This window comes from Polyodon spathula, chromosome 11 (genome assembly GCF_017654505.1).
Source record: "Polyodon spathula isolate WHYD16114869_AA chromosome 11, ASM1765450v1, whole genome shotgun sequence".
NCBI classification, from domain to species: domain Eukaryota; kingdom Metazoa; phylum Chordata; class Actinopteri; order Acipenseriformes; family Polyodontidae; genus Polyodon; species Polyodon spathula.
Window position 1 is genome coordinate 26,805,448 of NC_054544.1, and position 13,280 is coordinate 26,818,727.

General features: G+C 38.8%; 1 protein-coding gene across 8 annotated transcripts in view; it reads left to right on the top strand.

Moving 5' to 3' along the window:
* Positions 1 to 8,004: 8,004 nt before the first annotated feature.
* The window catches only part of ttll4 (tubulin tyrosine ligase-like family, member 4), a 68,424-nt gene continuing 63,148 nt past the window's right edge, over positions 8,005 to 13,280 (top strand). For 5 of the 8 annotated variants that reach the window (XM_041264787.1, XM_041264788.1, XM_041264790.1 and 2 more), the window contains exons 1-2: positions 8,013 to 8,265; positions 11,180 to 12,657. In XM_041264787.1, coding sequence (XP_041120721.1) covers positions 11,258 to 12,657 — 1,400 coding nt within the window. In that variant the 5' untranslated portion in view covers positions 8,013 to 8,265; positions 11,180 to 11,257. Of the gene's footprint in view, positions 8,266 to 11,179; positions 12,658 to 13,280 lie in introns of all 8 variants that reach the window. The other 3 variants (XM_041264784.1, XM_041264783.1, XM_041264786.1) reach the window with 3 other exon arrangements.

Sequence of the window (13,280 nt, forward strand, 5' to 3'; positions counted from 1 at the left end):
TGAAATGTGTTGTGTTTTACTGCACATGAAGGTAATGGACAATACAGACAAAAGGGTTGCCTGTCTAAAGTGTATTGTTAAGGCAATTTATCAAAAATGCTGTGTAATGCTTTTCTATATTCTAGTTCATAACTTCTAAAGTTCATGTGAACACAATAACCCCAGTCCTCATGACACCACTTTCACTGATAATAGGGTGCTAGCTATACACACAGTTCTAACACACTGCATTTGCTCTGACACAGCACTTCATTTTAACCCTAATCCTCATGACACACTGTCACCTATTTAATAGGGTGCTGTGCACACTTCTGATGGCACTTCAGGTATGGAAATATAATGAGATTTAAACTTGGAAGTCACACTTCACTATTAATATAGGGTTTCTCGATAGCGTTTGCTCCAAAAGAGTGTTCTCTTCATGATGTCCCATAGACTTATCAGTAGTGCAGTTTTGTTGGGTTTTTTTTAAGTTCGTTTTCCAATAAACTGGTTTTAAGATTCATAACTCCAATACTGTACATCTCCTGAAACCTCATCTTGTTCAGTAAAACATCTTGTAATAAACTTGGGGTATATCTTAACTTCGTGTATATATTGTGCCTCAGTTGTTTTGGTACAAGAGATAAAAATGCAACTCTATTTTATATACTATGTACAATGTCTGATATGAAACACATTTTTCCCATTAAAAGGACCCATGCCACATTGGTGCTGCATTTTTGTTTGTTTATTACCATTTGATTGCCAGGATCATATGCGACCATATGTACATTATATTTGCATTCTTACATTTATCTAGATCATTGGTTCCTAAACTGCTCCTGAGGACCCCGTGCCTGCTGTTTCTCTATCAAGTATGAAATGTAACCATCACCTATTGGGTATTAATCCTTAAAAACCGTGAAACCTGAATAGATATATCTAAGCTTCACACAGTGCCTGTGACTCAGTCGCACCCGCCCCCTAGGAAGGACTGCTGACACAACAACATAATTTTTCACTGACCTGAGAGAGTGCTACGCACAGAAGTATAACTTGGATCTGATTTTACCTGATTTCTTGTGATTTTTTTTTTTATTATGTACTTTTATTAATCACTAATTACATACACAGTCAGTGGTCACAGCAGTCTTGGCAGTAGACCAAACTGAAAGCACCAGAGTTTCAGTTTGCCCAGCAAAGCGCTGCTGTCTATGCTCTTCAACCCTTCCACTGCTTGTTGTCTAACTTCTCCCATACGAACTGTGTCCTTTAGATCCCCGTTGTACCATCTCCCCAGACTTTTCACTGGCTTCTCGGACACTGTTGAGATTGCCTCACCATTAATGTAGAACCTTTTATTTACTGCTTTACCTTTAATTATAGAGATGCTCCTTGATTTAGTGGGCTTGAATTTTGCATTCGTGCCCATTCAATGTTATTGGTTAATTTGCCCAATAACCGATTAGTGCAGGCTACTGTTGTAGTCATGGTTGTCATGTCGCAATTGCATTCCAGAAGCCAAGCGCTTTCCTCCCACTTCCCATTTTGATGCCCTAATAATTGCTTCCATTGCCATGATAAAAGCCAGTGGACAAATGATGCACTCATGGAAGTCAAACCATGGCCAAGAAATGCAAAGGAGATGGATATGGCCTTTTATGAAGAGAACTAATGCTTTACAAATGCCTTACATTGGCCTAAGTTCATAACACCTCTATAGCAAGGAGAATAATGTTTTTTTCAGCATTAAAATGTGTTAGTATACTACCCTTTAGCACTGACATGCATATGTAACTTTTTAACCATTCATAACATTGTAGTTTTGTACCTACAAAAATATCAATATATCAATACCTACCAAAATAGACACATTGTTTTCACCAGTGAGGGATGTACATTTGCAACTAAAAGAATACAATGTTTACATTTCCAATACTGCCCAAAAGTGCCTTCTACCACTATCTTACTTTAACATATTTTTTCATTTCTGTTGTATTGCTCTATTTATTACTCTCTTGTCTTGTCTGTCTGTTTACCATACACATTCTCCAATATCTTTGCCTTCCTTTATTCATTATTTGATTAAGTAAAAAAAGAAGTGATATATAACAAAAACAATGTCAATGTAAAAAAACAAGTTAGAAAAACGCAACAGCCGTTTAAAGTGGTGATATCAAACAGAAAAGCCCAAGTTTTAGGAGAAGCAATTGGGGCAACCTTGGCAAGCATCAAGCAAATAGGCACAATTGGAAAGGTGCTTGGGCCAAAGATTCACTTTTATTGGTTGCTCTACTTTTGCTCTTTGTACAACTTCAAGGAGATTGTCACCATTCCCTTATCACCTCAAAAGTCACATCTGCAACAAAAAACATTGACAATGCACAACCAAAAAAAAAAGGCTCCAACACCCCAGCCCTGGATCTGCAATGCCTACCTCATCAACTGTCACTTCCCTTGCATTCCCATTAACCCTTGCATTCATTGTCATTATCGGTCTTGTTCATCATCTTCATTGTTGGAAATATATTACTTCATGCTCTTTCAAGTATTTATGTATGTATGGGCTGTCCATGTGTGCCCTCATCTACATGTGCCTTACCTGCATGTTGTGCACGTGTCTTCCCAAAGCATACCTGTCTGCGCCTGTGATGACGCCTGTCCCATTCCTTTCTCTCTGTAGTATTGCTTGTAATGATAACCAAGAATACTTCAGTCTGTGTTGAGCCCTTTCCTTGGCACATACGTGTCTCAAAATCTTTATTGTGGTTACAACCCAGCTGATAAGGGACTGAGCATTTTAATGTAAAGTGGAGCGATTAAAAAAAGCCAAGTTAAAAGCAACAATTGTATGAATCTTGAGCCCCAGCACCTTTCCAATTGTGCCTATTTGCTTGATGCTTATAATAATAATAATAATAATAATAATAATAATCTATTTTATATAGCGCCTTTCATAAATAAATATCGCAAAGCGCTTAACAAAAGTGAAAACAGGAAAAAAATAAATAAAACATAGAAAATATATTAAAACAGTTAGAATTAAAAATGCAATGACAGTAAAAGTCATAAGAATGGCAATTTAAACAAATTAGTTTTGAGGCGGGATTTAAAAATAGACAGAGACTCAGAATCACGGATCTCGGAAGGAAGTGTGTTCCACAGCTTAGGAGCATAGGAGGAAAAGCCCTGACACCCACTGTGTGCAGTTTAGTCAGGGGAACAACCATAAGGCCGGCATCGGAGGACCGCAAAGCACGACTAGGAGTGTAGGTGGTAATTAACTCAGAAATGTAAGACGGAGAGGTACCTCTATTGGCTTTAAAAGTCAGCAGCAGTACTTTGTAGTCAATGCGGTATTTGACCGGTAACTAGTGTAATGATTTCAGTATGGGGGTTATGTGACCACCAGAGTGAGACCTCATCAGCACCCTAGCTGCAGAATTCTGAACATACTGGAGCTTTTAAAGGGTATTCTTTGACACCCCAGTAAGTAAGGCATTACAATAGTCAAGCCTGGAGGATACAAACGCATGGACAAGCTTTTCTGCAGCAAGACAGGGTGCAGCCAAGCAATGTTCTTTAGATGGAAAAAATGACAACTTGGTAATATTCCTAACTTGCGGCTCAAAGGTTAAGCTAGGGTCAAAAATGACCCCCAAGTTTCTCATTTTAGAACAAAACTCAGTTAGCACTGCGTCAGTATAAAAGCAAGGCGATCGCTGTGATCGGGGCTGCTGCAAGGCCTGCCGTTTTCACAGCACTTTTGATTTATAGTTTGTCATATTGTGTTTTATTTGTAATGTTTGTACAGTCTTGTACCGTCCTCTGTGCGCTGCAATTGCTGGTAGCGTCACATGACATTACTGTTTGTTTTTTTGTTTTGAGTTTTAATAAATACTGAGCACTGTGCTGGACTGTTTCACTGCACTTCTGTGTCTCCGTGCCTCCATTCCGGCTCTCACCTGCGTGTCTGGCTGCTTCAGGGTAGGAACAACACATAACAATGCCACACCTCCCCAGTGCACCTAGACTTTCTTTTTGAGATCCAGTCATCCCGGGGACCCCCAGCTATAGCGCCTGCTGTTTTCTGGTTTGTGGACACCCTATATAGGGTGCACAATGTGGAGAAGCTGGACCTGGCCCAATTTGTGCTGGAAGTCTTCAATTGACACACTGGTGCAGATGTCTAATTTAGCGCTCCTGTCCAAGGATGCTATATACCCCAACAAACGGTGCCGTGTCTCGGAGGTCATCCTCATGCATGCCTATTCAGCCAGTGTGTTCGCCGCATGGCTGGACAACTTTAATAGTGTTCTTGTAGCCTACCAGTCCTATTTGCTGACAACCACAGGCTAGTACAGCTAGATGAGCTGCGCCTGGTTAACAAGAACCTGCTTCAAAACCGAATGGGCCGGCTGTAGACAGGAACCTGGTTGCGCTGGTATCTGCACGTAGATAGCTCAAGCTTTTCAAGTCACGCATGCCTGACGGGGACAAAGCACCGCTGTTGGATGCCCCTTTAGACCAGAGCATCCATTTGGTCCCGTGGTAGACAAGATGTTGCAGCGTTCTCACCGCATGGGGAATCCACAAAGGAGCTGGTTCACCTGCTTTCCAAGCGACCACCACCAGTGCGCAAACCAGCGTCAAACTGGCAGAGGCAGAAGCCATGTAGCAGCCCTAGGGGTTTGCTGCCACAGGCCCAGGGTACCTTTTCAGGGAGCCATCTGGAGTACTCGAGTAGTACACTACAGACATGCAAGTGCTTACTACCGTTCAGACCAGCTAGTCACTGCCGTTCAAGCACGGTCCCCCTCCCTTTTGGGGAATAATTGTCACGGTCCCACAGGACACCGCGGTGTAGGTAGCAGCTCTTCGGACTATACACATCATAGACCCCTTCCAGTTTATTTATTTATTTTTATTCTGGCATTTAGATAGCTTTTTTCATACAAAAGTATCGCAAAACATTGTACAGTACATAGCAAAACGTAGAGAAAAGAATAAACCACAATACATTTGTATAGCATGTCACACATACAACTATCACAATCAGACCCTTTAAATAACAGATTTATACTTATATAATTATGGCCACCTACACTACCACACACATTTTGCTGAATGAGAAAAATATAAGAATAAAAAATAATTAACTCATCACCAAAAAAATTATATATATATATATATATATATATATATATATATATATATATATATATATATATATATATATATATATATATATATATATATTTTTAATCTTGACTTGAAAACTGTAACGTTTTTAATCTTGACTTGAAAACTGTAACGATCCCAGCTTCCCTGACAAAGAAGGCAGAGCATTTAATAATTTCGGAGCTCTACAAGAAAAAGACCCACCTCCTTCCGTGTTGCTTTTGTTGACCTTAGGAATAACCAGCAGCCCTGCATCCTGTGATCTTAGAGTGCGGTTTGGAAGATACAGAGTCAGTAACTCCTGCAAATAATTAGCTGCTAATCCATTCCAGGGCATGTAAGTTAATAGCAACGTCTTAAAATCAAGAGAGCCAGTGTAAAGTGGCCAAAACTGGTTTTAGTCAGAATTCTACTGTTGGCATTCTGAACAATAATCAATTCTATATTAAACAAAAGCATGCATTAGTCTCTCGGCATGAAACACGGAAATAACAATGGAATAATATTGGCTATATTTCTCAAATGGTAAAAAGATACTTTCATAACTTTCCTAATATGAGACTCAAATGAAAGCTCAGGATCAAAGATGACCCCCAAACTCTTAATTTCTAGTTTAAGTTTTAATAAGAGGCTGCAAGGGTCGATAATCCCACATTTCCTTTTAGTTGGTTCTGTGAGCACACTAGCCCTCTGTTTTATCTGAATTCAACAGTAGAAAATTCTGTGACATTGAATGCGTTAAGGCAATAGACATGCTTGCAGGTGTTTCCCTGTGTTTTCTTCCTTGATGATAAGGTCACATGCTAAAGATCATGTGAATTGGTGGGGGAGTTCTCCTGAGTAACAGGGTTGACAGTGTATTTAGGGACAGTTTTAAATATCTTAATTTATGTTAATAAGTATGTATTAATTGTGTAAATGTATAGTTGAAAAACAATGTACTGACTTGTTTTCTGTTATAATGGTAACATTTTATAAATGTATTTTATAAACTTTTTTCTTAAAGGATTTAGTAAAAAGATGAATTGGGAATTGCTAAATGCTGCATTTTTCACTTTAAACACTTTATAGTGTATTTTTTCTAAAGATTGTGAATATGAATTACATAATACTTTATGATGCATCAATCAGTTTGAGTAAAAGCAGTTGCCTTATCCAAAATAGTGCCTCGGAATGCAAAAAGGCACCCTAATGGTAGAATGAGATGGTTATTAAATGGATGTCGCCTGTTATCTTGTGGTCCACAGCGCTGCAGAGGTGCCGCTTGCCAATGACTGCCAGGAAACACATGTAGAAGAGTGCGCTGTCACTGGAGTTTGGAAATATACCTGTGGAGATCATTGGAGATAATTGTAATACTGAAAAATAAAGGTAATACACTCCAATATCACATAATAAGAATTAACAAACAAAATATAAGTGGAAATGTGGATCATTGAGATTTCATAGGCTGTGCCAGATCCAAATGATCAGACGAGGATATGTTTTATGGATTTCTCAGAGATAGTAGGGTTCTCGTAATACTTTATTCAAATATATGGTGGAAATAATATTTTACTTTCCATTTTGTTTTTTCTTTGATTTCTCCTCCACACTCTCTGGTTCCTGACAGCAATGAGCTCTACTTCATTACCACTCCCTGATTTCGTACTTTATTACCACTCCCTGATTTCATACTTCATCACCACTCCCTGATTTCGTACTTCATTACCACTCCCTGATTTCATACTTCATCACCACTCCCTGATTTCATACTTCATCACCACTCCCTGATTTCATACTTCATTACCACTCCCTGATTTCGTACTTCATTACCACTCCCTGATTTCATACTTCATCACCACTCCCTGATTTCATACTTCATCACCACTCCCTGATTTCGTACTTCATTACCACTCCCTGATTTCGTACTTCATTACCACTCCCTGATTTCATACTTCATCACCACTCCCTGATTTCATACTTCATCACCACTCCCTGATTTCATACTTCATTACCACTCCCTGATTTCATACTTCATTACCACTCCCTGATTTCATATTTCATTACCACTCCCACTGATTTCATAATTCATTACCACTCCCTGATTTCATACTTCATTACCACTCCCCCATTGATTTTACAAGCTGGATAATAATTATCCTATCATTGCCACTTCATGCTCTGTGTAACTCCCAGTCCCTTTATTTTCCTGTTGCAGTCTACTGAACCTGGGGAAGTCCATCCCTATAATCATGGCTACATAAATGGTGTAATCTACCAGTACAGAAATGCCAGATTAACTCCATATACATTCTATCTAAAATAGGACGCAGTGAAATTACACACTATGCTGCTGATCTAAAAGAGTTGCAAGACATCTGTCTGGGAATGTCCAGTTACATAACCGGTATTGGGAACAATAGGAAACTGCCTACAAAAATACACAAATAATATATGTATTTTGTATAATAACTATAATTGATGGACACTGTCTCAGTAAAATCATACACCTGCCAGTGTATGTAATATTCTAGTAAAGTACAAGGACAAATGCACATAAATACCAACAACAATACAGTACTTATTTAGAAATGATTGGCAATGTATTGTACAGTATGTAGATATATTAAATATAAAAGAGAGATACATTTGTTATATAGTAAAGGTGTGCTTATAAACCTGTACATTAGCTCGCTACTTCGCTGAAGATGTGTTCTTTTCAGAAAACATGCTTATCATTGGAGGTATAAAGTGACCAGAATGAGTGGAGTCCCGCGAGAAGCGTGAAATTTGACACGTCTGAGATTTTGAGAGGCGTGTCTTTAACAACAGAATACATGCGCGGGAGTCGAGACGCTGGCTGCGGCCCAGTCTGCGTGGTTGCTAGGGGAGCAGTGGAGTGGCAGGAAGAGTTTTCTGTGGGACTGTAAAAGTACGAGATTTTTTCACTACATCCAAGTGAGTTGGGAAATAAATTGCTGAAGCTCACTGAGGTTTTAATGAATACCACCACCAACTGAACATACGTGTATTGAATGAATATATGTGGCAGCTGCAGACAGAAACGGTGACTACCCGCTTTATCCCAGGCAGGCCTGCTGGCAGAGAGATCGCCGCATGGTACGGTAACCGTGTAGCCAGGATTACGGCTGTGGAAATGTAGTGTGCATTTCATATGCTTTTAATAATACATTAGCAGGCAGAACGGTAAATACTGTAATGAAATATAATTACTCCAAACGTTAAAACGAATTTAATTTCATAATGTTATAGTGTCGGTATAATTATTTATAAACTTAATTCCAAGTACATATTTGCCCAGAGTTAAGAACCTGTAGTGTTAATAATTTATAAAAAAAGTTTGTTTGTTGTTTGGCTTGGATTGGACTGAAAGAAGAAATTGCAGGTAGTCTTCCTATATCACTGCTCATATAGCTGATTGACAGAAAGGCAGTTAAGCTAAATCACGTCAAGCCTAGCCATTTTTTTCTGACATGTAACCATTTTATGGTGGTTTCATGTATGTTTTTTTTTTTTTTTAAATTGATAAATAATGTTTTTTTTGGATTTGTTGTCATTCTCAAATGAAGTGTATCGCTACAGACACAGTGAACACCGATATTAGATAGTGTGTTTGGCAGTAGTTGTCATGGTGGTATGTGTGGTTCATAACCTGCCCAATGGTGTCGCTTTCATTATTGCTGGTTTGCAGAAACAATCTACAGGCTATGGTGGTCGTCTAGTTTGCAAATAAAATAATTATAGTCTCGAGTTACCCATAGGTGTGCTGTGCCAGTCACAAGTTAAGTGTCATTTTCACTTTTACCTGCCTATTTATTTATTCTAGATTTGGAGTATAACTTTTCCTGGTATTTTTATAGTAAAGAATCAATTTGTACAGCTACTTTTACCCAGTACCATTTTCAGTAGGATACAAATCTACCCACTTGGGTTAAAACAAATAACCAACTTATTTATTTATTTTATTTATTTAAATTATGGCGGACCCTGCCAATTGTTAGGTGCACATATTATAAATTGTTACCAACATGATACAGCCATGGTGTTTTACAGTTGTTTTGTATTGTAAGGTCTTGCCTTTTTAATATTTTGAATAAGCAATTATAACTATTTCCATGTACCCCAGATACTCGAAATAACTCGAGCAGTGCTAAAGAATATCTTTTGTAAATTTTATCGCAATTGGATAAATAATTTTCTGGGTATGTATAACAGTACTGTACGTATATAGGGTAAAACGCCTTTAAATGTAAATAATGATTGCAGAAAATGTACATATTATGGGAATATTGTAGCCAGGCTTTTGTTGTAATTTAAAAAAAAAAGTATTATGCAGTACAGTACTTGGTTTTCAGATTACAGTTTCATAGACATTTATCATGTTAACATGTAGAAAACAGAAAGTGCTGATTTAGAGAAACCTCAAAATGGAGCGAGGAAACCAGTGTAGTGTTGTTGTAAGTTAATGCGCTCAGGCAATACAAATGTGCATTATAAATATCATATGGAAGATACTGAAATTGAAGGAATCTATGAAAAAGACCTAGGAGTTTATGTTGACTCAGAAATGTCTTCATCTAGACAATGTTGGGAAGCAATAAAAAAAAGGCCAAAAAGATGCTTGGATATATTGTGAAAAGTGTTGTTAAAACTTTACAATGCATTAGTATAACCTCATCTAGAGTATTGTGTTCAGTTCTGGTCACCGCGCTACAAAAAGGATGTTGCTGCTCTAGAAAGAGTGCAAAGAAGAGCGACCAGAATTATTCTGTGTTTAAAAGGCTTGTCATATGCAGACAAGCTAAAAGAGTTGAATCTATTCAGTTTTTAAACAAAAAAAACTATGCGGCGATCCGATTCAAGCATTCGAAATTCTAAAAGGTATTGACAATGTTGACCCATGGGACTTTTTCAACCTGAGAAAATAAAGGATGACCAGGGGTCACAAATGGAGATTAGACAAAGGGGCATTCAGAACAGAAAATAGGAGGCACTTTTTTTTACACAGAGAATTGTAAGGGTCTGGAACCAAGTCCCCAGTAATGTTGTTGAAGCTGACACCCTGGGATCCTTCAAGAAGCTTCTTGATGAGATTCTGGGATCAATAAGCTACTAACAACCGAACAAGCAAGATGGGCCGAGTGGCGGCCTCCTCATTTGTAAACTTTCTTGTGTTCTTATCATTTCACAATATTTGAATAATACAGTAAGAATCGCTGATTTACTAGAGATATGTACTGCTGGGGAATTGGAACAAATGTTGTTTACAGCCCTTTAATGTAGACCTTGTTGATTTACACAGTTATTAATTTTTTTATTTAATCATTTTGCAATTAAACTCAGTAAAACAAATATGTATTTTGCAGAGAGATTTAATAGCTACGTTGTTATTATTTTACTCTAACTACTTTCAGCAAAATATAAGTTAATACAATTGGTTTTTACTGCATTGCCCAAATATTGTGGCTTCCCATGCACCTGCATGGACCTCCTCAGAACTACATTTCCCATCATCCTACTGCTCACATATGTAACTGAGATGGATTTACCAGTGAGCAGGAGGATAATGGGCAATATAGTTCTGAGAGGTCCATGCAGATACATGGGAAGTCATCTTGAGGCAGGGAATGCAATTTAAAAGTTTAAAAGTGGTCAAAATGTAAAAAAAAAAAACAAACAAAAAAAAAAACAAAAACAACAAAACCCACAAAAAAAACCAATACACTCACCTTACATAAACAGTTATAGCAACACATGGAAACATGTAACACAATAAAATAAAAAGGTCCTTATGTACCCTTTAAGTCACCTTTTGTAACTTGTCTCAATATAACTACCAGAATTCAGCTCAACTCGCTATTCCGAATACCACTATGGACTTTCCAACTGAAATATATTGGATATGTAATTGCAAGTTGTGGAAGAATTGTCACACATTCTCTGGTAGTCATACCAGGTGCTTTATCTAAAATAAAATGTTACTGACCTATATCTTCTCTTGTTTGTTTCATAGGTTTACACATCACTAAGCTGCTCTCTATTTTATGCTGGATGTATCTCATAAAGCTGATGAGGTCTGAGATGGCCACTAATGGCCTCTAATGGAGTTGAAGACGTGACGCTTGAGTCCGATGGCACTGTCAGAGTAGATTCTTTTAAACCTCCCAGATGTTTCTCTCCGAGCACACTGCAGAGGAGATTTAAGTACTTGGCTCCACCTCGGGGGCCCATACAATGTGGTCCTGGAACTCGGACTAATGTGAGGGATTTTCAGGACCGGATCCGTTTTTTCTCAGGGATTCCTCCACAGCGTGCCTACCTCTCAGTCAGCACCACAGCAAATGGTGCTAGCACCTCAGAAGCTGCGACCAGGATTGCCCTCCATTCCAGTGTCTCTTTGCCTTTCGATAGTCCTTGCGTTCTCGAACAGACTATCCACAGCTACAGGCCTAACTGGCGACTCGAATCCTTCAAGTTTAAGTCTGGAATTTTGGGGAAGAGAGCCTTCTCATCGCCCCAACCAGCAGTTTCTCCAGCCAATCCCGTTTCCCCTCATTGCCCCATCCCCCCTAAGGCAAATTCACTTGAGCCCTTGAACAAAACTGAAACTGACATGCCATTTACTCAGCGACCTACTCGGACCAACAAGCCTGCAATAAACACAAATACATTTATGAGACCCACCAGTGCAAAAGTGCCTTCCTACCACAAACTTGATTCTAACACTGTACAGACATATTTGACTGCCTCTCATTGTAATGGGGATAAAGGAGACAGTAAAATTGAAAACCGAGCCACAAAGTTGAATGGCCCTATGCTGTTTCTGAAAACTAGCCCTTCTACTTTGAGTCGAGAAAAAAGAAAGGATATGATCCTGGAGGAAATCTCCTGGCAAGCACACACTTCTGAAGGCTGTGCAACACCTCTGAGGGCTGAGAGAATGACCTGCAAGTCTGAGGGCAATATCAGTCACAGGTTGGAGAAGGCTGGAAATGTCAACTCCGAGATCATGTTGACAAAGGCTGTGAGAAGAATGTCTGGGAACAGCTCAGCGAAGAACAGAATGTGGAATGGGTTCTGCAGGCAGCCGCAAGGGCATGAGGGGCACTCTGAGGATTCTCAGTTGTCACACAGTAACGAGAGAAAGGCAACGGAGTCCCCTCAGGGAGAATGCATCTCACAGTCATCAGTGAAAACCAGCAATTCTCGCCATATCAATGGCGACTCTGATGGCAGCCATATGCAGATGCAAGCAGTGGAGAGTTCGAACATCATTAAAGCACACATTTTCAGTAACCTTTCTGATGCTGTGGTGACCAAAGGGAATGTTGATGCTATGCAGCAGAAGAGAGCGCCCCAGAAAACAGATTCTTCCCAAATGGCGTCTGTTTCATTAGTGACCACACAGATCTCTGCAATACAGTTAAACAAGGAAACCAAGTCACATAAGAGCGGAGATGAGCGAGTTGACATGGAGATGAAAGAGCTTGGGTGGGTCCTGTTGTAGTGACTCTGCATATAATGCACAGTTCACAGCTTACCTCTGTAAAGCGCTTTGTGATGGTGGTCCACTATGAAAGGCGTGATATAAAAATAAAGATATTATTTAAAGTGTAACTAAATTAATGGTGATGCTTACACTTAAGAGCCCCATCGGTTTAAAAACCAGATGGTAAACTTCCCGTTCCATACAGAGTCTGTTTTTTTTTTATTTTCTTGAAAAAGAAAAAGAATGACGTGTGACTACAAAGCAGATATTTGTATATAGAAAAGATGTTGGCATTACAATAAGTCGGTACAAGTATTCATATTGTTGAATTTACAAAAAAAGAAAGTTTAGACTGGTATTGCGGGGATAAAGCAAAGTATAGATACTCAGATACCCAAGTCAGACCGGGAAAGCTTTTTGATTCATCTTTACTAGCAAACACCACTATTGGAGGTACTGATTGTAAACTGCTATGGTTAATTCTCTGAACAGAAGATTGATGTGTGTGTGTGTGGTGTTAAGATTTCTTTCTATGTAGGAAACCCTAAAGGTAATCTGAGTTTGTGAGACCAGCTGTTTATTTTTCATAGTCTCCAGGGCCAAAAAAAGTTTGTTATAATTTTGA